This window comes from Paramormyrops kingsleyae, chromosome 22, assembly GCF_048594095.1.
Source record: "Paramormyrops kingsleyae isolate MSU_618 chromosome 22, PKINGS_0.4, whole genome shotgun sequence".
Taxonomy (NCBI): domain Eukaryota; kingdom Metazoa; phylum Chordata; class Actinopteri; order Osteoglossiformes; family Mormyridae; genus Paramormyrops; species Paramormyrops kingsleyae.
In genome coordinates this window covers 15,019,569-15,045,553 of record NC_132818.1, presented here as the reverse complement: position 1 = coordinate 15,045,553, position 25,985 = coordinate 15,019,569, and the positions used below count along the sequence as shown (strand labels likewise).

The 25,985-nt window shown below is 50.8% G+C and overlaps 1 protein-coding gene across 5 annotated transcripts in view; it reads left to right on the top strand.

The window, feature by feature from the left end:
• Positions 1–25,593, top strand: part of rai1 (retinoic acid induced 1) — a 31,670-nt gene extending 6,077 nt beyond the window's left edge. Inside the window, exons 2-5 of one of the 5 annotated variants that reach the window (XR_002839471.2) lie at positions 16,637–22,039; positions 22,514–22,607; positions 22,899–23,891; positions 24,356–25,593. Coding sequence is in view for 2 of the 5 variants with exons in the window: in XM_023821781.2 (XP_023677549.2) it covers positions 16,652–22,039; positions 22,514–22,607; positions 22,899–22,966 (5,550 nt within the window). In the remaining 3 variants the exon portion in view is untranslated. Of the gene's footprint in view, positions 1–16,636; positions 22,040–22,513; positions 22,608–22,898 lie in introns of all 5 variants that reach the window. The other 4 variants (XR_002839469.2, XR_002839470.2, XM_023821782.2 and 1 more) reach the window with 4 other exon arrangements.
• Positions 25,594–25,985: the final 392 nt, after the last annotated feature.

Here is a 25,985-nt window from a genome sequence, read left to right as displayed (position 1 = left end):
ATGACGGATGAGCATAATTGATGCCCCCCAGAAAAAGCGGGCGCCCGTTAAATACCACCCTTTTCGGAGACGTTCATCATCCGGAGCCTTCTCATTAACTAAATGGAGTTTCACGCTTTATTAGCCGAGTGTAATTACAGCACCCACCAATCCGGGCCAAGCAGATCGCCCCGGCAACAAACGTCCGGGCCAAGCGGATCGATAGATTTGGGGGGTGTATATGTGTTTTTTTTTTTTTAAATGGAGGGATTTTAAGGCGAAAGGGAGCCTTGGCGTTGTTTTCCACCCTCTACCACTTTCTCCCTCCCTCTCTTCCTCTCTCTCTCTCCCTCCTCCGAGTCCTCCCTCCCTCCCTTCCTCTGTCCTTCACTGTCTGCAGCCAGCTGTGACTCCTGACCATTACTGCCCCGTCCTCCCCCCATTTTCCCCATCACTGATTCTCACAGGCTTGACAGCCGCCACCCCCCCCCCCACGGAGACGCACACACTGCGAACACCGCGGCTGTTGAGCATGCCGGGACTGCGGTGCCGAGGTCCGGCCAATGACACTCAGGGCCCCCCTGCTCCCGCACCGCGGCCGTGCCGAGAGACAGGGCGCCGGGGCTTGCACCTGATTGGCCGACTGGCCGCAATTATGCATCCAATTACGGCTCATTTAATCTCTCGTCATGCACGTCAGCCCGTGTCGTCCGCTCAGCCAGCAGAGGAGAATACCGCCGGCGTTTCTTGCGGCTGAATTTCATAAGAGTGAGCAGCTGATAAATTGTCCGCCTGTAGATTAAAGACTGTAAATATGATGTGAGCATGTTGCCAGATAGACATTTTGTCCTGCACATATACAGGCCCATACTTAAACACCTGTTTCAGCTCCTGCGGAAAGAGGTTTATGAACTAAACAGAGACATCCCATGGTTAAATTCTAGCTGACTGGTGGCAGCATAGCGATTTTTTTGTGCTAATATTACTAATGTCAACACTGATAGGAGATTAGCACGTTAGCCGAAGACCGTCAGGTAAATTCTTGCTCTTATAATCTTCCTTTAAATACAGTTTTTGTCTTTTCTATCATCCGTGTACCGCTGTAACATGATCTTCTCTGAAGCTTTGAGGATTCCGTGCTCAAGCATTCTGAGAGGGTCTCTTAAAATGTCCCCCCCGCCCCCCCCAGAAGAACAACCGGAAGGTTCGGATAACTGCTGCTAGTGCCGCCGCATATCAGACAGGCCTGAGGTCCTTTACAGGAGGCGTGAAGGTTACTGGATTGATCCTCACAAGGAGCACTGTTACATTTTAGAATAATAAATCTTTCTTTCTTTCCACGTATAAAAGGTCATGGAAATGAGACTTTGAGACCCAGAGTAGGAGGAATTACCATGTGCTTTCAATCACAGGCGAGTATAATCTTCCCATTGGTTATTTAGCTGGCATCCATTAGTTTAAACCAGCCAATGATTGACAGCAAATGATAATCCCACCCACAGTGGGCTCTAAGGCCTTACATTGCTACTCTACTCTTACATACAGCTGTACTCTTACATACAGTTTCCATTGTCTTCTCTTCCATCCTTCGTCTCTGGCCTCTCCATCATGAATGAATCCCTTCTGAGGGGGAAGCTGATGAGCTATGAGTTTTATTGATTCCTTGGTTCCGCAAGCAACATAGCAATTAAGGAGACACACTTGTAACCAGAGGTTTCCTGACTCTACATCCTGGAAGGACCACCACTTGAGTTACTCTTGAGCAAGTTAACTTGGTTTAGCAACCAAACAGAAATTAGTTACTAGTTAATAAGCCATGTTGGTGGTTTGGAGGCTGGAGTCGGTGGAACGTTTGACCTACATAGACCGTGTTGGTTGTGGAGGCGTGTTGACCTGAAGTTCATGAGCACTATCCCTGTGAAAGCTGTAGAATAATGCATATTTGTATACAGTAATTGTAAGCATTAAGGTTCACCTCCGCGTGGTATGATGTTTGAAGAACCTTTCGGGCATCTCCAGTAATTCCATTTACGCATATGGGTGACGGTGTGTTCTCTGTGCTGTGCTGTGTGGATGGCTGCAGTGTTCCAGAACCTTCACTGCATTTTCATCACAAAGAGCTTACAGTGTTACTGGTTTGGCTAGTGCTTTTATGGGTTTATATTTAAACGTTCAGTCCCTTTAGGGATGCAGTTGAACTCACTGAACACAAGTGGTTTTACTCTTACATTTTATCCTTTATATGTAATTACATTGTTGCATTGCATGTCATTGGAGGGCTTGTTATAAAGAAATATGCTTAGATTTTTTTAAGTTATTACAATGCTACAGGTTGAAACTTCTATCATGGATACATTTAGAGCAGTAACACTTTTGTCCATAAATACAGCTAGATGTTTAATACTCCTTCAGAGTTGCATGTTGGATTAGTTACAGTGATGTAGTTTGCATAGACACAGACACACACACACAGGTTTGTAATTATATCTTTGTGAGGACTATTCATCTATGAGGAGAACTCTAATCCTAACATGACGACCTTAACCCCTACCCAGCCCTAACCTTAACCATAAGTAACCAAACAAAATATGAGACTTTTGGCATTTTTAGTCTTTTGATTGCATTCACAGATCTTTGTGGGGACCTGAAAAATAACATCAAAATAACAGGTTTTTATCACATTGTGGGGGCCATTTGGTCCCTACAATGTACTATAAACATAATACACGCACATACACTCTCTCTCTCTCAATGTAGTACTAGCCTAAATTTTTTTTAAGTTAGCATGACCCCCAACGCACATTTGCAGTGAGTTTTCTGTGCTTGTTGCGGTGTTGGCTTTGTGTTGTAGTCTGTTGTCCTGTTGTGAAGGCTGCATGGCCCTGTTCTTCAGCAGAGGTTAAAACGAGGTTAAAGCAGTGCACAGGCTCCATCCCCTCAAATTCTCAGACAACAATGGGAAGAGTTACTGTCAATTTGTGTTCACCTCCCCGCCCCAGCCTTAATTTTTGGCACTGCTGTTTCATGGTGGTCAAAGTAGTTTGGAGGGTCAGCTGTTCTTTAAATATTCAGGACACTGTTGAATTTCTGTTTCATTGACAATCATAAGCAAGATGTTTGGGGTAAGTGCAAGATTTTATCGCCAAGCCATTGGCCTGAAATTTAGGCTTCAGTGACACTGAGGTGCCATTAATAGATGTTTTACGCAGTAGAACCAAAAATATGTGCGTTCGGTCCCCCTAAGTACCTGGTTCGTTTACAATTCTGAAAGATACCGAATTTATGTCCATCTTCTGCACAAAAGGCAGATTCCTTTCCTCACTTCCCTGTAAGTCTGTAAGGTGCTGTCATTTGTAGGGGAGGGTGCTGGTCATCAAAGAGGAAGTGATGTATTTGCAGGAAGTACTAACCTTGTTATGTATTTTTAAGTCCTGTCTGCCGCGTGAAAGACCGCAGGGTGCAGTGCACAGGCGTGTTTCGGAGGTGCCATGATGCAAGGTGTGTGTCCTCAACGCAGTTCGAGCCGCACGCTGCACACGGCTGGGGTATCGGCATCCGCCGTGTGTATAGTCAGGGAAGATGCTGCCGTATTTATCCACGCGGGGGGGGGGGGCGGCATCCCGTCACACGGGCTTTACATCTCCCCCAGCGGCAGGTCCCGAGCGCGGCGCCTCAACCACGAGACCAAATAGGATCTCGAAACGGAGCGTGGCATATATAACTGAGCACAGACATCTCGCACCACCGGCGCCCCCTTCCTGTGTGCGTACAAAGAGCGGCCGGTTGAAGCCCTTTCAGCAAATCACCCGGTAAGCATCTCGCCTAAAGCTCCTCCAGAAAGCGCCTCACGCAGTCCTGCCTCGCCGGCGAGCCGAACTGCCAAAGAAGGCACAGGGCCTATGCTCACCCGTCTAAAGACCAGCCACCGTCTATCGCTTTTCGCTTGCCTTTATCCACGGATTCAGTATGTTTTACAGACGATATATATCATGTAAAACCACCCAAAGTAATGCGAGAGTGCTTGAAGATCCACGTAGAAAAAAAAGACAATTTAACTCATCAGCTGAGCATTATATTAAACACATTCATGTTTAACCGAGATTGTTGTGAGTAACATTAAACAAACAGAGGCCTGTAGTAAAGGACAACACATTTACATTTTAATGTCTTGTGACTCATCTTGTCGCAGGACTGGGCGCCTCGCAGTGTCTCGGCACATCATGATCTCACCCGTCCTCTGCAAAGTCACGTTAGATTAATACGTGTCGGCGACGTCTTGCCTCTTTAGTCACATTTCGGTTTCGGAGCCGCCACAGCGGGTCGTACGCTGAAGTTTCTCACCGGTTTTAATTATTTGTTTAACGGTGACGCCCTTGAATATTTATATGAAGGGGAGGTGTGTGAACCCGATGGCCGTGGCACTCCGAGACGCTGTGCCTCTTTTGGCGGGCATAGAAGCACGAAAAACAACAGGCATAGTAAACAAAAAATGTGGTTTGTATAGACATAAACAAAGAGCCACAGATGTGACCAGCCACAGGCATATAACATTTCATATGTGAGGTTTATATTCTGAACAAAAATATATATATATATTTTCTGGTCTAATGTTACATGAGGTTCAACGCAAGGTTCCGTGAATATGACAGTGGTTATTATACGAGATTTAGCTTTGTGAACATCACCGACATTCACAAAACAAAAAATGCAGTTATTTCAAAGGCATAACTGAACTCCACCGCTGTGGTGCCTGTTTATCACAACAAACGGGCGACAGATGTCAGCCCCTGAATGACACAGGCCATGCGGCAGCTGTATTATTCATTATCCGAGCGCAGCGCGAACCATTTTCCTGTGGATCTGAGGTCCGAAGCACGAGCGGCTCGGTGGCGACGGGGACAAGGAGACGGATCTGTAAACACATTCGGATACAGGATGTAATTACGGGAAAGCAGCGCTGTCAGATTGCAGGGCGGCGCGTTGAGACGCGCATTATAACGTCACTAGATAAAAAAATAAATAATCTGAGGTGTCAAGGCTGCAATATATTCCGTCTCGCTGTGGGATTCGCTTTCTGAGGCCGTGCGCGTGAACACAGTGCCTGTGTCCCGCCTCCCGCCATGTCGAGCGCTACGCAGAGAGGGAGCACCAACGTTTCTTCATATCTCTTCTAACGAGATCTTAATTAACACCCTCCCCCCCTAAAAAAAAAACGAGATGACCGTACAGATTAAAAAAAAAAAAGAACAATGCAACGATTTAATTAAGACAGAGTACAGTAAGGCGATGTTTCTCCTGACCGTCACTGTGCCACGCATTACATCATCTACTCTATATGCTATGATGTAATGGACCCCCCCCCCCCTCGATCTCAAGTTCTGTCCCTGACTCTCACTTGATTAGACCACATGCCTTTTCCGTAATTCCAGGGAGACGCGGCCGGACTCGGATATGAGAGTTGGAGGTGGACAGAGACGCACGTAGATGTCACACTCCAGTGCCCCCCAGTCACTGTCAGTGTTGTGGGAAGTGAAGCAGCCCTCCCCGCCCCCAACACACACTCTGCTCTGCAGGCTCTTGATGGCACCTCCAGCACAAGCGCTACCTCACACGCTTTCGCAGCTCTGCCTAATGAATCTGCACCCTTAAAGAGCCCCGATGCCTCCCAGTCCCGCCTTTGTGTTCCACAAGGTTTACAGCTAATTCAGTAGCACAACCTTAACATTCACATCTTCATTCATTTCCATTAATATCCTGCTGCTTCTTAGTCTGTTTTTTTTTCTTTAAAGTGGCGGGGGGGGGGTGCATGGTGGGGGGGGGGGGTCACTGCTATTATGCAGATTATTCATTCTGGCTGCGAACGATGCGCCATTATCATTCCGACTCGGTCCCGTTTTTGAAACGATGGTGCGGCAATTCGCTTGTTTTCCGAAAACGTGAGCGGGGAGTTCGAATTCTGCCTTCAAAGGGGACGGGGTGGGGGGTGGGGGGGGGGGGTCGATTTAGCCTCGCGGCAGCTTTCCGTCTCGGCGACTCCTTAAAGTGAAAGTTAATTACGGGGAGGGGTTCACGACCCTGACTAGCCCTGAGTGTCAGCTGAACTCTTCACACATGAAGCATTGTACCAGGGTGGGTGTGAGGATTGAAAACTCAGGGGAGGTGACGGGGGGGGGGGGCTATTTGTGGACTAAGCATCAGCTTCGCCAGGGCAGACCACTGTGTCGTGGAGGCGGGGCTATAGTAGCACCCATTTTTTCCAGCATCTTTGTGGAGTGGGGGGGCAGTGGGTGCTGGAGGGCCTTAAGTGGGTTAGTGCCTCCCCAGCTAAGCCGCTACCTGCGGGCTGCTGGTCCTGACGTGTGAATTAGAGGCTCCGGTCTCCAGCTCACTGGGGCATTATGGCCGTAGCACTCGGCCAAACAGATGCATTGACGAGAAAGCTGCAGCCCCCACGGGGTTCTGAACCCAATCCCTCCTCCCACCTCCTTTTCTCCCTCCCTCCCTCTCACTTCTCCTCCCCTCCCTCCCCATGTTTTATTTTTAGAGGACGCACAATGTCAAGGTATTCAGCTATCTGTCCTGATTCCTCCAAGCGTTCCCCCCCCCCCGATTTCACACGGCTTCTGCGTGGAGCGCTGGCTCTCCGCGGTTGTAGGGCGGGTCGGTCATTCGAGGAGCGGTCACTCTGCAGAGGAGGGCCAGCACGCGGGGACGAGTCAACTGTCCAGCCCGTGGCGGGTCCGCGGCCACCTCCACACCGGAAACCGCGCCTCCTCGCTGGTGGAAATTTCCGGGTCTTTGCTGGTGATTCTGAGATCATTCCACTACGGGCAGTCAAGAGCCAAAAATGCTCTCACTCCAGCCTGCATGAAAAGCGTCCGTCTGATCACCTGCCAAGCCTATGTATTAAGGCACGTCGCTACTGATAAAGGGCATTTTGGTTATTGTTTTGGGGGGGGGGGGACGACATTCCTTTCCACTTTTCAGGAAAATCAAAAAAAAAATAAAAAGCGAACGTCGTGTTATTGTACCTCCCGTAGGACGGGCAGCTCAGAACGAGCCCGGCCGTTGCCATGGTAACCTCCCCGGAGACGCGAGCCTGCTTGTTTATCTCCGGCCAGCGAGCGCCGGCGCAGCCTTCCCGCCGGGCAGCAGATGTGGGAGCCGGCGGCACCAGCGGCCCGGAAGCGAGGAGCGCGACAGCGGACAGTGACGCGCCAACACACTAAATGTCTCCTGATCATTTATGCAACTAACGAAGCGGCGCTCAGATGCAGAGACAGCGAAATGGGGGTCTGGCGACGCAACGGCGTGCATCTGTCTGTGACTCCTTCGGACGCCTGACCGGGTACAGACCTCCAGCTTCCACAGCGCTCTGCCAGAGTCCTTTGAAAGCTGGCCGGGGGCGGGGAGTGTGTGTGTGAATGTGGCAAAGGGGCCTTTTCCAGGCCATAACTGTCTCGATGATTAAGGCTCCGTGAAGCTGGGGAGTCACACAACTGGGCTCCAGATCTTCCTCACTGTAATCTTATGGCGCTGCTATGGCTTTAAGGTTTAAAACGCTGGTACCGGGAGGCGGGGCTCATTTTACTGGGGCAACACATACCAGAGAGGTTAGCTCCTCCTAAAAATAACCCCTGCGCCTCTTGCCCCGCGCTCCCCCAGGAGCCTGCAGGCTCATCCTGTGCTGCTTGCCTTCCAGGTGCTCCACTTCGACTGCCTGACCCTCAATTTTAGCCCCCCCAGTGTGTCCCCCCTTCACCCTCGCATCATGGCCCCAGGTGCTCTAGCACGTGCTTAAAGAAGGAAAAAAAAACAATAAAACACAGAGAGTAACAATAATAATAATAATAATAATAATAAAAGGTATAGTTTCCGTCATTCTGGACCCAATAAGCTTACTTCATGCTTCTGAGTTCACTGGTCCAGCCCCATATACTTCAGTCATCGCTCCGAAAATAGCATTCCTCGGCAATGCACGGGGGGGGCAAGTATGAAGCAGTGGTAATGGGCAGGGAGGGTGGGGCAGGTATGGAAGGGCCACTGTCACAACACCAGCTGGAGCAACACGCAGGAAGGCCAGTGGCTGGGCATGCCTCCCCGTTGGCAGAGGCTGTATCAGACCAGCCCAGGCCTCGCCCCCCCCCCCGCCACCCCCCCGACACACATCAGTATTCCACACTCCCCACTGAGTCCCTGCAGACGGCATGCAGCTAATTGTGCAAGCTGTGCCCGCGTCGATGAGGAATGATCCGCCTCTGATGTCATGGCTAATAAATGCTGGCTTAAGGTGAGATGGGGGTGGGTGGGTGGATGCGATAAACCCCCCCCCCCCCCTTCAAGCTGTCCCCACAAGTCTCTCTCCACATGCCCTGACTCCACATTGCCAGAGGGTGCAGCGCTGCCTGGTTGGTTGGTTGTTGGTGCCGGGGGGGGGGGGGGGGGACACGGACGCAGACGCTCAACTGCGCTATAACATCAAAAGACAGGAAGGGGACGCGGCTGGTGGGGATTAACGTCTACAAAGACACTCGCTGTCCCAGTGCAGGTAGAAATAAAACGCTGGGCGCTGATGCGCCGAGTGCATGTGTCTGTGGGGGGGGGGGGGGGGGTTCTCTCTCCCCAGTGATCTGCAGACACGGGGTCTTTTTTTTCCTAAATGCCATTTGGGTCTTACACACCATGCAGGGAAGCACATCTGTGAGGGAGGGGAGGAGGGTGTGTGGGGTGCACTGTCCTTCTTTGTGGTGTTATGCATGGTCCGGTTTTGGGAGGGGGGGGGAGGCTTCAAAGCGAATCAGAGCAGTTGAACCAGGGGGGATTGCAGAGAAGTGTGGCAATGGGGCCAGCTGTGCCAAATGCGGTGGGGGTGGGGGTGGACCCAAGGCCGGGGGGGGGGGGACTTTAAACAGGAAGGCAGGACATGGGGGAGGGGGGGACCGCTGGGTAAAATGACAGAAGCTGAAAAGGCCTGAGACTCGGCGTCATTAGACACCTTCATATCTGCGCGGAGCAAGCCGGCGCCTCGCTCATATATATGCAAATCAGGCCACCTATGCAAATGAGGCAGCGAAGGAGGAGAAGTCACAGCAGCCTCTCAGGTCGCAATTAGTCATCCGCGCGAGGCCACTGGCGCAGCAGCCGATTGGCCGGCCGCGCCGGGATCCTGCCGCGGCCCGGGCGATAAGCGGCTCGAGCGCACTTCGCCCGGAGAACAATGTCGCCCATCCGCGCCAGCAAGAGTGTGCGCACCATCCGCCAGTGGTAATGAGTGGCAGCCACAGCCCCCCAAACGTCCTGCACGGGGTGGGGCGTAAACAAACAAATATATAAATGAGGGGGGAGCCGCCGGCACTCTGCGCACGGCCGTCCTGCACCGTCTGCTCGGGGACCTGGCGCTGCAGCGGTGCCGTTTGTTGTCCTGCCTTGGCGACGGTCTTCCTTTGGTGTTCAGGGCTTGGATGTGGTTCAGGTTTTTTAGTGAGGAGCCGCAGACGCGCGTGAGGCTGCCGGCATCTTCAGCCGCGCTCCTTGGTTACTAATGAGCAGCTCTAATGATTAAAGTGGTGCCCCCACCCTAACTGTTACACTTTGTGATGGAGACGAGTTTTGGTGCCAGACCACCAAGGTCTACAGCATGGGGCACTAAACTGGTTTGGCGGAAGCAAGAAAGAAAAGGAAAGGAGGGACGTGCATTAGCAGTGAGCAGATTGCGGGAGTCATTGACCAGCTAGCAAGCATTACGGTGCGTGTGTTAGCGGTGTTCGGCAAGCAGGATTTGCTGATTGTCCGTTAAGCACTAGGGTGTGTGTGTGTGTGTTAGCGGTGCAGAGCTATCAAGATTCACTGACCATCCAGAAAACACAAAAGAATATGTGTTAGCGATTCACTAACCTTCTAGCAAGCGCTGGAGCATACATGTTAGCGAAGCAAGGCTAGCAGGATTCACAGACCATCCAGCGAGCGCTAGGGCGTGCCTTTAGCAGTGCGCGGCTAGCAGGGGTCACTGACCATCCTGCGAGCGCTAGGGCGTGCCTTTAACAGTGCGCGGCTAGCAGGGGTCACTGACCATCCAGCGAGCGCTAGGGCGTGCCTTTAGCAGTGCGCGGCTTGCAGGGGTCACTGACCATCCAGCGAGCGCTAGGGCGTGCCTTTAGCAGTGCGCCGCTAGCAGGGGTCACTGACCATCCAGCGAGCGCTAGGGCGTGCCTTTAGCAGTGCGCGGCTAGCAGGGGTCACTGACCATCCAGCGAGCGCTAGGGCGTGCCTTTAGCAGTGCGCCGCTAGCAGGGGTCACTGACCATCCAGCGAGCGCTAGGGCGTGCCTTTAGCAGTGCGCCGCTAGCAGGGGTCACTGACCATCCAGCGAGCGCTAGGGCGTGCCTTTAGCAGTGCGCGGCTAGCAGGAGTCACTGACCATCCAGCGAGTGCTAGGGCGTGCCTTTAGCAGTGTGCGGCTAGCAGGAGTCACAGGCTGCCACCAGAGATTAGAGGAGGCAGACAAGCGGCAGTGAGACAGGAGCCTGAAGGGCACTGTGCCCTGGAGCTCGAGTCCAGTAGTCTCCGCACACACAGCAACACACAAAGGCAGGGTTCAAATGCATGGGCTGGTCCAGACTCACGGGAGTGCTATGGGGGGACGGGGGGGGGGCTCTTCACTCGCCAGCGCTAACGTCATGTGGCGGCACAGAAAGAGGCTCTAGCCATCGCCGTATCTGGGACTGTTCCCTTCGCTCCCAGTCCTTTGCGAAAAAATAGGAGAGACATTTCCCCTTGCAGCAGAAGACGACCTTCAGTCCCCCTCCTTGTCCTAGCCCTACATCCATGGCTTTTTACTACAGCCGCGCTACGGTCAATTACATTACAGGTAATTTGCACGTAGTGGAGATTGAAGTTTAATTAGACAAACTGGAGTAATTAAGGCCTTCGTTTAATATAATAACGGTGTGCCGAGTCCCCCATAATGTGCCCGGCATAAGGGGGGGTGGCAGAAGGATCCAATTCCTTTTTTCATCGACAAAGAACCAGCTTCCCACTCCCCCCCGCCAGCCTGGCTGCCGTCCATAAACACATTCACACTTGCCCATTCCTGTCCACATGCTCACCCCCCCCTAATCAAGGCACACTGCTGGTTCAGCAGGAGTTTGGTGTGTGTGGGGGGTGGGGGGGGGGGGGACAGCTCCACAACATCCTTTGTTTCTAATCGACCCTCTTTCCCCTGAAAGCTGGTGACATTAGCAAAGCACTCTCCTACTCCCCGCCAGCCTCATCACCTGACACCCCCCCCCCCATGACAGCGGCGCGGGTCTCCGAGCATTTCCTGCTGCTGTCCCTAACGGGGTCACGCCCGTGGTTCCAGCTGCTGTCTGAAAGCCCGACTGCATTTGTCAGGGTTCGGGGTGGGGGGGGGGTGGGGGTGCACTTGCAGTGCCACATAACCCCACAGCCGTTATTATTTTCATAAGTAGACCAGCTAAAAATAAATAATAAAACACGTCAGGGCGGCTGGTGCAGCCTCTGTGAACGAACCCCCTCGCCCGCGCCGGTGACCTGGCCTAATGACTATCCGCAGAGTCCCAGAGGGAAATGCCGCTTGGGAATGGGGGGGGGCTACACACGGTATGCTGGATGCCCCACTGTACGGAGACACACAGCCACAAACTGCATTTAAACTTTCTGTCTGCTCCCGGTCCCTCAAATTAAGTCTGCCTTTTTCTTCCCTGCAAGCCTTTATTTATCCCTAATTTCCCCTCATTCTCGTGGCCATCCGTAAAGCTCCTGACCCTTTACTGCGTTCCGAGGAGAAGAAACAAAGCAAAGCAGAAGCACCGAGGAGCACTTTGCGCCCTCGTCACTAAGCCTCAGTTTGCGCAAATTCGTAAACGTTCGAGAGATACTCAGCTTCGTGGAGGACAGGAGTGGCGACAGGAGGTTGGATCCCGGCAGACTGCTATCAGACGTAACCAATCATCAGTCTCGCCTTGAGCCAGCTGGCCGAGGTCGCCGGCATGCGGCGAGGAGGATTCTGCTGAGGTCGCTCTTTCGCGTCCGGACGCGCCCTTCACGCACACGCGCTGCCCGGACACATGCGACCCCCATGCCGGAGGGCTGGAGGTCAGGGGCGAAAGGTCAGACAAAAGAAATGGGAGATTGGGAGCATCGCTGACAGAGACCGGACAAAAACTGAGAGGAGGAGGGGAGAGAGAGAGAGAGAGAGACAGCATGAGTGACATTGCGACCACTCTGCATCATCAATTAGGCGAGCTGAAGTGGCACAGAGCAGGAACAAGTGCAAACCAGTCCGGCTCACGGGGAGAAATAAATGACTGTGCCCTTATTGAACGCAGCAAGGCATATAGTATTTCAGACTACTAATGTCACCGCGCCTTTGTGCCAGCGTTATTGATGAAGTCTGTTTCAAAGAAAATAATCCCCCCGGTTTACCAGCGTTTGAGATTTCTTTCTCAGTTTAGAAGATCAATAGGGGAGGGGGTGGGGGCAGATAAAATGCAGAGAGCAGGGAAGTAACACGGCACACGATAAACTCGGCCGGGCCACCATGGCACAGATACCCGGATCAAAGGCTCCAGTGAAGCACGGGACGGTGGCCCAGCCTCCTGTCACACCGGCACGCGCACCCCCACCTCCCCGGGCCCGCAAGGGAGGGGAGGACGGTTTGGAGGCCGGCCCGGCTCCCCCCGGAGCAAACCGCTCGGCAGCGGAGCGTGCAGGCGCGCAGACTCCCCCCGCAGTGGATGAGAATGGCGGGCGCTGCGGGGAGGGCTGCTCCGGCAGTCTGCTTGCTCCGCCCGTCATCGCCATGTCAACAGAGCCAGCTGTAACGATAATGGTTTAAAGGGCTCTGCGCTTCTGTTTACCGGCTGAGGGGACAAAAGGCACATCTGACACGCCCGTAAAGGGCAAGGGCGGGGGACCTTAAAGCCCCGCACTCGCTATTTGGGAAATCTCTTTGCCAAATAGATGTTTTCACTATGTATGATTAACCATTGCGGCAATATGGGTAAGATGTACCCGTCAAACAATGCTTTAGTCCAAAAAACAAGACCTTTCAGTATGTCACGGAAGAATTCCTGCTGTTAAAAGCAGAAACGTTGATTTGAAAAAGCCATGTTACCCTCATGTTGTTTTTCTTCCTGCTCGATCTACAAGTCGGCCGATACTTTCACACCTAAACCTTCGAGCAGCTGGGACACAAAGCAGAAGCCTGCGAAGCCGATACTGCACGACTCACACATGGTCAGGCGACTGCAAGCAAGCGCAGGAACCGCACCCCCAACGTTCAAAGCGATAGACGTGATGTAACCGATTCGCTGGTTTAATTAAAGGCACGTGTAATCATCAACGTGCTGGCAGCCATGCATCTCTGAAGGATGCGGTCGGCATGTCAACAGGGACTATGACATCTCTCTCCTGCAGGCACGAGCGGTTCAGCTCTGACTTAATGCATGCCACGACTGACCTTTATAGGAGTGGATTTTCAAAAAAGTGTGGCATCATTTGGTCCTTTGGAAATGGATTTAAGGAGGAGCTGTTGCTCTGAGGGGCAGGGCAGGCTGCATGCGCATGCATGAGTCAGCCTGTTGGGGGCACCATTGAGCGGCATTCTGAAAGGAGGAGGGGAGCTCGGGGCGGGTGTGTGTCAGTCCATGTCTGCATCCCCCCTTGGGAGCGACAGCGAACCGTCCTCCTGTGAGAGACAGTATCCGTGTCCAACTCGCACGACCGAGCAGAAACGCGGGACGTGGCCAAATGCACTTGCAGTCAGGGCCGTCTTGTGTTGCAGATTTCCAGCCTGGCTCCTCTCCGCTGCAAGCAATTACCGTGAACCGACCTTCAACCTCCCAATGTCACTGTTCTCAGATACTCACCGGCGGAAGATTCCAGAAAGATACCGGCTCTCCTTTTCTATGGCTCGCAAACAATCAGGGGAACAACGATGTGTAACGTTTGCTTATTTACCTGTAATAGTGCACTCCTTCTCAGACACAAAAGAGGGACAGGAAAGGTTGAAGCAATCTAATTAGGATTTCATGCTGTCGTGTTTTTTTTATTTATTATTCCATAGTAATAACATAGGTGAGGAATCAGAGTTGAGCGAATTAAATATGAAGGCACTTATTCTGGGGTTAATAATGTGACATTTTATGTATAGCGGAACAGGAAAAAAGGAGGGGGGGGGGGTGCTGTCAGGAGCCCAGCCGTCTGAGGGAGAAAACGTCAAAAGCCGCATTATCAAATGTCAAGGTCTTTAGCGAGGAGAACAATGGCGGAGCGCACTGTCCTCGGCGCGGCCGGCGCACGGTAGGACGGCACAGACTCTCTTCCAGGAGCGCCTCGCACCCCCGACCAGCTGCTCCGGCATGCATAATGAAGGAGCGCGGCACAAACACGGGGAGGGGCGTGTGCGCCCTGACCCCGACGCCCCCCCCCCCACCACCACCACCCATGATTGAGGGGGGAGAGAAGCCCCATCTTCAGCTGCTGGCAAGACGATGATGAGATGGAGGGGGAGGGGCGGGGGACACGGTGGCTGGTGTTCGCTGCGTGTGGGATTAGCCGCCGTGCAGTGGAACAATCCCCCCCCCCCCCCACACACACACACGGAGGCAGCTTATTATTCAGCTGCACACCCTTTGCAGAGGATCAGCAGCAGCCCTTTGTGTGCGCCTGTTTACGTTACATCGCAGTCATTGCTTTGCATGCACTAGTCGCCAAAAGGCTGGAGCTGGCATCTCGATCAAGGCAGATGCAAAGCTGAAGCACCTACCCATTTGTCCGCGAGTCTACCTTCTCCTGGCATGCGCTTACCTCTCTGCGACCGGCTCCCATTCCCCACCATTCTGACTGTCAGCTCCTTTGACGGTTTGGAGATCTATCCTTTGTGCCAACCCATAAAGCAGTGCAGCAGCATCAGCTGGCAAAGGCCAAATAGGACATTGCAGTGCTTCAGAATGAACCTCATCCACATCTTCCCACCAATCCTCCCCACCCCACAGCTCACCCAGCACGGGATGGATACTACAACGCGAAAACTTATAAGCAGAGACATTTAACCTAAGGAAAGATGAAGTCTGACTGCTGCTTCCAGATGTGTAACAGCCCCCATGCCAAACGGTCCTCCCCTCCCGATTCTGACCCTGACGTGCCCGGTGGTGCACTGGCTGCTTTATGGACCATATCTGTAGAGGAAAGCCAAACCAAACCCGGCTCTGTCCTGACCTTCACCCTTTCCGCTAATCATGAAATATCAAACCCAGGTCTCATCCCATATATACAGTTGTTTTAAATGAACACAAATAAATCATTTCCAGCAGCAGTCTTACTATTACCTACTTCAAAATTTTGAAGGGCTTTTTTTCGTGCCTAATTTTAAGAGGAAATGTTCTGATTGTGTTTGGTGTACACCTACATGGTGTGATATAAGCAGTGTTTACAGTTAAAACTGCGAAAATGGAGCAGCTTCAATACGCTGCTGAAACCAGGTGGGGGGGGGGGGGGATGGGATTAAGACCTGGTTAAGGCTGTTACAAGAGGATTTATATGGGAATCTGAAGGTGGCCCGGCGCCGGTTCTTAATTGTGCCGCAGAACAGTGCCGTGTGAGTCAGGGGATGCGCTCTGTTTGGTGAGGGACTCCCGCGCCCTTAAGCACAGGCGAGCTTTGCCGACACCGAAGTCGCTGTGGTCGGGAAGGAGCAGAACCAGTGACGGGTCAGAGTTTCCACAACAAGCAGAACCCCCCGGCCTCAGCCAGAGGCTCGGCTTACCGGCGGTTCGGTACCGCCCGATGGAAGAGCTTCACTGCTCGATAAGGTTTCATTCAGCCAGGATGCATTTACATATAGAATTCATACATAAGAATGTTACAGAAGGAACACAAAGCATGTGCACAGCGAAAATAACAGTAGATGGATTATTCCTGTAAGACTCGCTTAATATAAATTATATGAAACTATTTGGTGGACAATGAAAATATGAGGATCGACTGCCTCAGGTCCACCGATACTCGCACCCACACAGAGCATGGCTGAGATTTCACGAGACAGACAAAGCTTCTTAAGATATGCTGCTCTTCCTGCATTGTGCTCCTGTGTTTTAGGGGAACGACACCCCCAAAAAGAGCGGAGAGATACAACCTAGAAGTTATCAAGTGCGAGATTAGGCCTTTAAACGTCAGCCCCGCCGTGACACATCTCATTATTTCACCGTGCACAGAAAACATACCGTCGAGATTTTAACCTTGATGCGTCGTTAACGTGGAAACCTGGCGCTAACGATGGCGACGCATAGCTACAGAAAAACATCACAAATATCTGCGTCGCGGGTCTATTTCTAATTTAACGAAAGGGATTTAAGAGACATTAAATGGAACAATGCTTTAATATATTCAAAACAACAACAGTAATATTGAGGGCCGATGCATTAAAATGAGCAGGATGATGGGTGAGATGGAGCAGGAAAGCACTGGCGCGTCTGGCAGTTTGCGGAGAGCCAGCTTGGCCGAAACCACGGAAAAGGGCAAAGCGTATCGATTTAACTGCACCCAGATAAAGCAAGTCGAGATGAAAAGCTAAATGCAAGCAGGGCACTAAAGCACATGCTCTGTTTTGTTTCTGTTTTTTTTCTCCCCTCTACAGCCCCTTGTTGGAGTCATGCAGTCCTTCAGGGAGCGGAGCGGTTTCCACGGCAACCAACCCTGCTACCAGCAGGAACCACATGAATTATCACGCCTTGAGAATTACAGACATCATCACGGCCAGGCCAGACAGGGCTACGAGACGCAGTCCCTCTCGGCACCGGCCGCCGCGGCCGCGGCGGCCGCAGGACCAGGATCTAAAGACTGCTACGGCCAGACGGCTTACCAGGGTTACGGTGCCAGTCCCGCACAGGCTAAGAAACAGTACAAAGGGGGCAAGATTTCGGGCCAGCCCCTGCCTGCCGGTTTTGGCAACCGTCTGGGTGCCGCCTACTTGGCCCAATATTTGAGTGAGGGCCACCTGCAGCAGAAGTGGGAGGACCCTACTCACCTGCCCCAGTACAAGCAGGACATGGTGGGCAGGCTGGAGGCCGCCACGGGCCCAGGGGGAACCACCCCCCAGTATCTCGAGCAGAACGTGCAGCCCATTTCCCAGAGTCAGTGCTCCCATGCTGCCCAGCCTTCAGCTCCTATATATACCAGCCACCATCAGCAGAACCTGCCCCAGAACACCTCCCCCTCCCCTCTAGCCTACAGCCAAGGGCACCTGCATTTCCCTCAGCACTCTCAGTCCCTGTCGACCTCCACATCTTCCTACATGGAGAAATGCAGCTCCATCCCCCACTGTTACAAAGGCTACGCCATGCCTCCCAACTCCCAGTTCAACCGGCCAGTAGGAAGCAACAATAGCCTGAAGCAAAGTACCTACATATCCCAGAACAGCTACACGTATCAGCAACCTGCTTCCAGAGCTGGGTACGACCAGCAGGCTTCCCTTCAGGGCATCTCCGGCAGCCAGGATGGCCTTTCAAAATACCAACACTTCAGTCAGCAACAGCAAAACTACTGCCTTTCAGATATGGCAGTGAGGTCACCAGAGCATTACTACCAGAACTGTAGCCCCAGCTCCAGCCACTCACCAGCCCGGTCAGTGGGAAGGTCTCCTTCCTATAGCTCCACCCCTTCCCCTCTGATGGTCAACTCCGAGACATTCCAGTACAACCAGCAGCCAATCCACACAGGGAACCCAACCTCGGCAAATCTCCCAGAACAGGGCCTTCTGATGCCCCCGCACTCCCACACATCCCCCAGCATCAACCATCCTACGGCAAGCTATACCAGTTCCATGAAGGACAGATTCTCAGAGAAACTGCTGTCCAACCCAAGCCTGTGGAGCCTCAACGCCTTGACATCTCAAGTGGAGAACATCTCTAACAACGTTCAGCAGCTGCTGCTCTCAGAGGCCCTAATAGCTAACAAAAAGGGCAGCAAACGCAATGGTACCAAAAAGGGTGATGAATTTAAGGGCCAGCTTCGATCCCTTGAGGATGGTTCATGCTCAGATGTACAGCAGGGCACCCCTGTACCAGAGACTTTCAGTACTCCACAGTCGATCCACACCGAGATGCAAGAAGGAGGATACTCCAGCAGCTCGGAGGATCAGATGGAGAGGAACTATTACTGCTGTGGTCAAAACAGGAGCCCAGCACAAGCAAATGCCAACCCACAGCTCAGCCAGGACCTGGTGTCCTCCTGCTCGCTAACATCACCTAATGACATGTCCAAGCCAGAGGACTGCATTCCCAGCTTGCAGAGTGCCCAGACCGGAGATAATCTAAATGCTCTCCCGTGGCTGCAAAGCACACCAGCCCAAGAAAGTGTCAACGCCTCACTGACAAACACAGCGGAGAAGTCACCTCAAAGCACTGTCACTCCCAGCCCACAGGAACCGGGGCAGAATTCCCCACCAGATAGGCAGGGTCAAGAGGACCCGCTAAAGGAGAACTTTGAGGAGTTAGCTTGGTCAGAGAAGCAAACTGATGAAAACAGGGCGATGAAGGAAACTGCCATCACCGACTACAACAACAAGACTGGGGTCTCTCAAGCAAGTGTGCAGGAGGCACAGAAGACTGAGCAAAAATGGCCTGAGGAGGACAAATGTCAGGCTTTGTTTCATACTGTAAGCAAAGCTCTGGCTGAAAAAAAATATCACAACGACATGGAGAACAAATCAAACCAGTACTATCTAGCCAGAGAGGATTCTGCTGAAAAGTCAGACGGCGTTTCCCACCTAACCCACAAAGGAGACACAGATGATGGCGAAATATTGATGAAGTCGGAAATGTACAGGTCAGAGATGCCCACCGATTCTGACATGCCAGAAAAAACAATGTCATTCTTCTGGAGAGATGACCTTGTACAAGATCAATATTTCACCGTGAAAGAGGACAACTCAGAGCTCCCGCAATTTACCACCAGGAGTGAGCTTTTAGAAGAGAGGCTTTTAACTGTCGAGAAGGAGACACGGGAGGCTCTTGAAGCGCAGCCCTCTGTCCTCTCCCATCAGCCCGCTGAAGTGAGAAAGGAGAAGGAGACTCTTCTACCCTCTGAGGAGGTCATTAATAATACAATATGGTCACGGGAGTCTGGAGACTTCTGCCATCTGGCTGAGGAACATGGAGACAAACCTCCAGTGAACACAGAGAACGCGACGCAAGACGCAGTGCTCACCAGAGCTGAAAGGAGGTCAGTCGCTCGTGATTCTGTGTCCCCCTCACACTCCGTAAAAACAGCTTTCTCTGCCCTTGTGGAAAGGGCCACGCCTCCAAGTCAAGCCAGGGAGCACATTGACCGTCGCGATGCAGAGGTGCTAGAGCCCGACTCCCCCCAGTTGCCCGGCAAGTCCATCCTGCACTCAGCGCCTTCCTGGGCCGACACCCCACCTTCCCCGAAAAAAGGCGATGAAGACATAGAGCCAGGAATAAGCAGTCCAAGTGCAGTGACGCCCTCCACGAAGTCTGAGCCGGTGGCCCCTCTGGCAAACATCAGGGTACTCAACAGAAAACTTGGACGGGGAAGGAGAAGCCAGGCAACAAGACGGATAGAAGCAGGAGGCCGAATAAGAAGGCACCCCGGAATGGAGGCAGAAGGGGTTACAGCCTCTCCCCAGACAAACACTCTGCCATGTACCGAAAGTGGGCTTTTCCCAGATCAGCCAAATTCCAGCCAAACACCCAAGCGGTTTGCAGAAAACTTCCCATCCAGGATGTGTACCCGTTCTGTTACTGCTTTGGCTGCTCCCAAAGACTGCCACCACTTAAAAAGGCAACTGGGACCAAAGATCCCAGAGAGAACAGCTTCGGAATCCCCTGGTCTCCCCAAGGACTTAGTCACTAAGATCAAGTGGATGAGGCAAAAAGGCCCAGAGCACACGACTACGGATGAAGCAAGCTACATGGGAAGCTTAACGGGGAGCAGTCAACAGGATGACAACCAGGACACTGCTTCACAGTTACCCCCCCTGACAAAAGACCAGAAGCCAATGGTACTTAGGTCCCGGAAATCCGCGCAGGAGAACCCACTTAAAGAAAAGAGAAAAGAGAAAAAGATACTGTGCCACCTTCCCAAGAAGATGAAGGAACCTAAGAGACCAAAAGACACGTTGCTGAATGATGATGGTTGCCTAAGCCCAAAGCAAAACCAAGCCAGTGCACCGAAATCTTACAGAACCTTGACTACCTACCCTGATGAGAAGACTGTATCCCTCAACAAAAGAAAATCAAGCTTCCATTCAAGCATCCCATTAAAAAAACACAAAGGGATGAAACCAGGCACACCTGAGTCAAAGGAGCTTCATCTGCCAGCTACACTGATGACCATGAAAGGCCCTAAGAAGAAGCTTAAGCAGGTGGAGCACCTTCAAGCATCTCCGAGCAGCTGCCTTACAAAAGACATACCTATTGTTAGCAGTACAGGTGAGATCCACTCTACTCCTCCTCAGTGTCTGACAAAAACAAAGTATCTACCACCAAGGAAAGGCAGAGGTCTAAAGTATGAGGCAATGGTACAAAAAATCACATCCCCGGGGTCGAAAAAACATGTTCCGTTTTCTCAAGCTGAGAACACTCCTATGGAAGTGACCTCAAAGATGACACAGCAAGATCTAGTGCCAAAGGAGATGGAAAAGCCCCCAGAGGTGATGCCAGAGGACAGCAACATGTGGCGCATTGTTCCAATGCCGGATACCGACTGTGCCAAAGCCACTATCAGGAGGAGGAAAGGGATATCCACCGAGAATGAGGAGGAAGTCAGGGTGGCAAGAGACGCTGGGGTAGTGGCGGAAACCAGAGTAGTGGCAGAAGCCAACAGCCCCACTGTCAACACACCTAGGCTAGCAAAACAGCGAGCAATTAAGAACAACTATGAGATGCACCTGAAGCAGAGGAGGAAAAGGAGGAAAGGCCCCATTCTCCCTGAGAGTGTGACCAGCACAGAGCGGCATGGACCGCACCCTGCCTCTGTAGTGCCCGACTACACGGGGGACCTGACAGGCAGCTCGCAGGCAATCACAGCAGTCGGCGCATGCAAAAGGGGAAAACGCAAGATACCCCCTGCAAGGAAGAACCTGGCAAAAGTGCTGGGCAAAGACAACAGCAAAAAGCAAAACATTATCAAAAAATCAGGGCCCAAAAGGAGGAATAAAAAGACTTCAAAACCAGGGAAACCAACAGAAATGGGACGAAGAACTAAGGCAAGGCAGATGGAGCAAAACTCTCCAGTGGTGCAGGAGAATCAGCCAGAGATGACTTTAAAATACATCTTGTATAAGACTCAGAAAAATGAAAGCAGGCCCTTTTTCAGCCCATACGTTCACATTGACAGCTCAAGAAACTTTGCTTCCCTTTGTACCATTGTCAACAGGCCTGAGGAAGAACTGCTTCTTCTTCAAACCATGAAAAAGAACTCTGCCAAAATAAAGAACTCGGTTACTGTTGCCAAGGCAATACCGAACTCCTCAGTCATGCTGCAGGGGCCCTTAGTCAATAAAAACCTAACTGACAGGTGTCTAACTTGTTGCCTGTGTGGAAAGCCAGCAAATTACAGAGAGCTCGGGGACCTCTGTGGGCCATATTACCCTGAGGACAGCATACCAAGGAAGACTCTGTCTCTCAGACACAAATTGGAGTCCACGGATGACAGAGAGAAAATGAGCTACAGCGCTGTGCCAAGAAGCCCTCCAATGAGAGAGGCTGTGAGTGGCTTTAGCTGCTGGGGCAGCCGCGGGCTCCAGTCCGGGCTGACCAGGAGGGCAGAGGGGCTTCCGTGGGGGAGTGGCACGCCACGGCCTAGCTTTCGGGAGCAGTACCGAAAGCTACAGCGGCTCCAGAGCTACGAAAGGAGACCCGGGGACGGCGACAACGTCCTGCTACGGAGGATACAGCTGGAGGCAGAGGCAAAGGAGCACTGGGCACACGAGGCTTGCATCGTCTGGACTAATGGCGTGGTTCTGGTTGCGGGAAAGTTGTATGGCCTGAAGGAGGCTGCTCAAGCTGCAGCTCAAACAGTAAATGCCCCCCTCAGTGAACTCCCTTGTCAGCACTGTTGAGGATTAGCTTCGTGAGATGCAAGCATAAACCACCCCCAACATGTGTTACATATACATTTCAATATACATTGTACAAGTAATGCTATGAACAATAATACATTACATATGCATAAATAGCTTGTTCGTTTACACATAATATTTAAAATCTTGCATAATCGTTACTGTATGAAAATCTACTCCCTAAGGTGTATGAAATTCGTACTTTAACAAAAAAGTTGCCATTCGTTAGAGACTTACAGCATGTTAGTATTGTTTCGAATGCCATATCGAACAGGCCCTTTATGTTACAATATGAAAAACACACATTAATGCGGATGGATTTTCTGTATTTCGGGGAGATTCGACCCGCTAGCGGGCCAGCGCGTTTAAGCTAGGGGGTGGAAATGGCTTCACGGGTGTCGCTCAGCTGCGCTCTCTTCTCTCACCGCGCAGCCGTGCTCGCTTTGCCAGAACGTGGGCGCGTCCGTCAGCTGCTGCCGGAAAGGCTGTCCTCAGAAGTTCCACTTCGTCTGTGCCAAAGAGACGGGTGAGGCCCTTCGCTTGGTCTGTGTGTGTGTGTGTGTGTGTGTGTGAGAGAGAGAGAGAATTTATGTGCACATGTTTGTGCGGAACCCCTGCCCCAATTACGCAGTGCCCACGCAAAGCTGAAACGTGCCTCTAAATTCATCACCATCTCTTTTAACTACTGAATAACAGTAAAGTGTAACATTAATGATACTCAAGACTGGCTTATATTATTAATATGATGTAATCAAGGATTATTGCATCCTTGTTTAATTTCTATTTAAACCGTACCTTTTACTTCTTGTCATCTCAGGTTGCTTGTTGCAAGAAGACAACTTTTCGATGAAATGTACAAAACACAAGGTAAAAACTCTTCCTTAAGTCCCCCAAACCCAAACCAAGCGACACATGAGGTTGCTTTGATATGATCTTCCGGGAAAACAGCCAATTGCAGTTATTGACTGCTGTATCTTGTGCTGGCACTCGTGTTAACGCCATGCTCCGATAGAAAAGGGGCGTCTTCTGTGCGCCGCGACGCTTGTCTGTTGCGGCTTGCGGGAAAATCATATACAAACAACGCAAAACGCAATATCGATAAGCGTAAGGAAGCATCGCAAACAAACCCTTACTGAATAACTCACACCAAAGCCAATGGGATTATATACTTGTTAAAGGTACCCCCCCCCCAAAAAAAAAAACAAAACAACCCTTCAAATAATGGCATTTCGTTTTTCGCCCTTAAAATGGCTATGATACAAAACATGACTGTCATTACCAGCTTATTCACTACCATAGTAAATGTTCGAAGTATTACTAAACATATCTTAGCCGCGGAAAGCATCATTGCTGGCATCCATATTTCCTCTGTCCTGCTGGGTTCTTACGGTTGCTTCGGTCGCCATCTACTGATTGTTCGGGGAATCTTTATTGAGAAAAAGCAGAACCTAAAAAGCGGGTGGGTTACGCGTCACTAGTAGCAACAGCCTTCCTAACACAGAGATCCGCTAAAACTTGTCATTGATCAATAAAGCCCCCTACCCTTGCTTCCCAAATAATGAGCACCCAGAACAGACAGGGTGCACGCCGACCCGAGGATCTAAGGCTTCGGTCTCAGCGATGCCAATTTGCAGCCTTAATCAAAAGGTGGAGGGAGTACGGATGCCGCCTCCATTTGGGGCTCTTAAGCTGCATCTTTTTTCTTTTCTTTCCCTTTGACACCAACAAGGTTACAGTGGGAGGTACGGCGCGCAAACGGCGGCGTTACCGAGCGTCCTTTATAATAAGTCGAAAGCACAAGGGCGTTAAGGTACGTTTCCCTGCTTTGGGAATCGCGTAGGTGTCTTGAAAAGAGCGCTGTTGTATCCCACCGTGTTTCGGATGGAAGTAAAAATGTGCCGTGTCGTGAAAGCAACGAAAAAAGAAAACATAAATATTTATACTCAGAAAATGATTTTAATAACGAAGCTACTGGAGGACGTTTCTGGTGTGTCTCTCTGCAAGGGGAGCTGTCTTGCCAGCTGCAATGTTTTGCCCAGTGCATCCCTCGTCCCTGCAAGGAGACCCACCATAGAGTGCAGCCAATTAAAAGCAGACGCTGAAGCAGAACTGCACATTGAAGACCTGGCAGCTCGAATCCTGCCCTGCAGATGTACTAGACCGCGTGTATGTGTATGTTTACACTCAGATGCTCCTGTCTTTGTGCATGCCACTGTTAGAGCAGACGTTCTTCCCTAACACGCTCGAGAATCGTTCCTGTGCTTTGTTTTTCAGTCCGCTTGAGAGCCAGCCCATCTTCTGAAGACCTCCTATGCAGCGCACAGACGTGTCCCAGTGCTGTTAAGTCAAAATGGATTAAAGCGGAGCGCGCCGCATACAAACTGAAAAGGGGAGGGTGTTGTGTAGCAAAACTGCAGCAATACTGACGCTGGACAAAAAGGCAGAACTGTACAGCATCCTTATGATACCGGGTATTTCAGTTTTTCACGGTTTTTTTCCCTTAGAAATCAGCACTTAAGCAGATTCCTTTAACGAAGTAGGCAGGCTGAAGAAAACATCGTTACCACGGTATATTTGATCTACCGTAAAATGTCAAATGGCAGTTGGATGTGCTGTAGTAAAAACTGTCTGCCATTTTGATTGAGGGGCCATTGGTTCATCTACGGACTACGAAGGCCTACCAAGACACTCGGTACCAAATTCTGCAGTTGTCAGAACTGTTACATTGAAATGTGTTCAAATGCGTTCGGATTCAACATGTACGCTTACGTCTTAACAATGTATATGGTGTGCTTTCCGGGGGTAAATATTCTGACATAAAATGTATTTTAATATAATGCTCTTCCATGATGTATTTTGATGTGCATTTTAAATATATGCCACATTTGAATCATCGGTATCTGTTCAGCTTTATCATTTCAAGCTGTTGAGTTTCACCGAGTTCAGCAACGCGAATATGTGTGATCTTAACTGTGGGAGTCGACGAGAGAAACGAGCGCATCACTGGGAGAACGGCGCTGGACCTCGTGCTTGCTGCACAAATGAGCTCGCGAGCGGCTCCTCCATGCTGCGCCGCGTGCGCCTTTCAACTGGAGCTCGAGACCGCTCATATTCCGCGGGCTCACCCTGAGAGCGACCGCGAGCCGACAGTGGAGAGTGCACGTGTCGCGACCCAGTGACAGAACGGGATGGAGACGCAGCTCAAGCAACTCGAAATAATTAATGGCGAATACATACAACGTAGCCCGTTCAATGTACTGCAATGATCTCATTTAGGTTAAATTTGTAACAGATTATATAGAGAACATACAGGCAACGTGGACATCGCACCAAACGATTCTTATAATGATTCTTTAATATAATTATTACTTAATGGTGTACATAAGTATTGAACAATGTTTAAATGTGATGTACTTAAATAATTGTGTATAGTATTTCTTAGAGATGTTTATTTTATATAAATAAATATGTTAATTGCCTATAAAATGTTATTAAAAGAACGACTTAAAGTGTTTTTTGGAATGTTACTTGTCTAGGGTGGGAATGCTATCTAAAAGGTAGACGGTTTTTTTTAACGATTCTGTAAATAATACAAAATGTAAGCACTTGTCAGCACCAATACAAAATTCCATTTGAATGGGAACAGGTTCCTGTTTTTGAATCTCTTGTAAATCTCAACACTGTCACTTGAACCATTTATTGTTATAGTTGATTCTTTATCAATACAGAATTAACATTCTAGTTAATCGTACTGCAATATAACCACAATTATTTCAAGTTGTATGAAATTATACGGACATGACTATCATTAATACTGTATTATTGATAAATAAGATAATTAAGTATAAAAACTATTGTTATAATTGTATATTTCTATTACATATGGATGCATATACCTCCCACC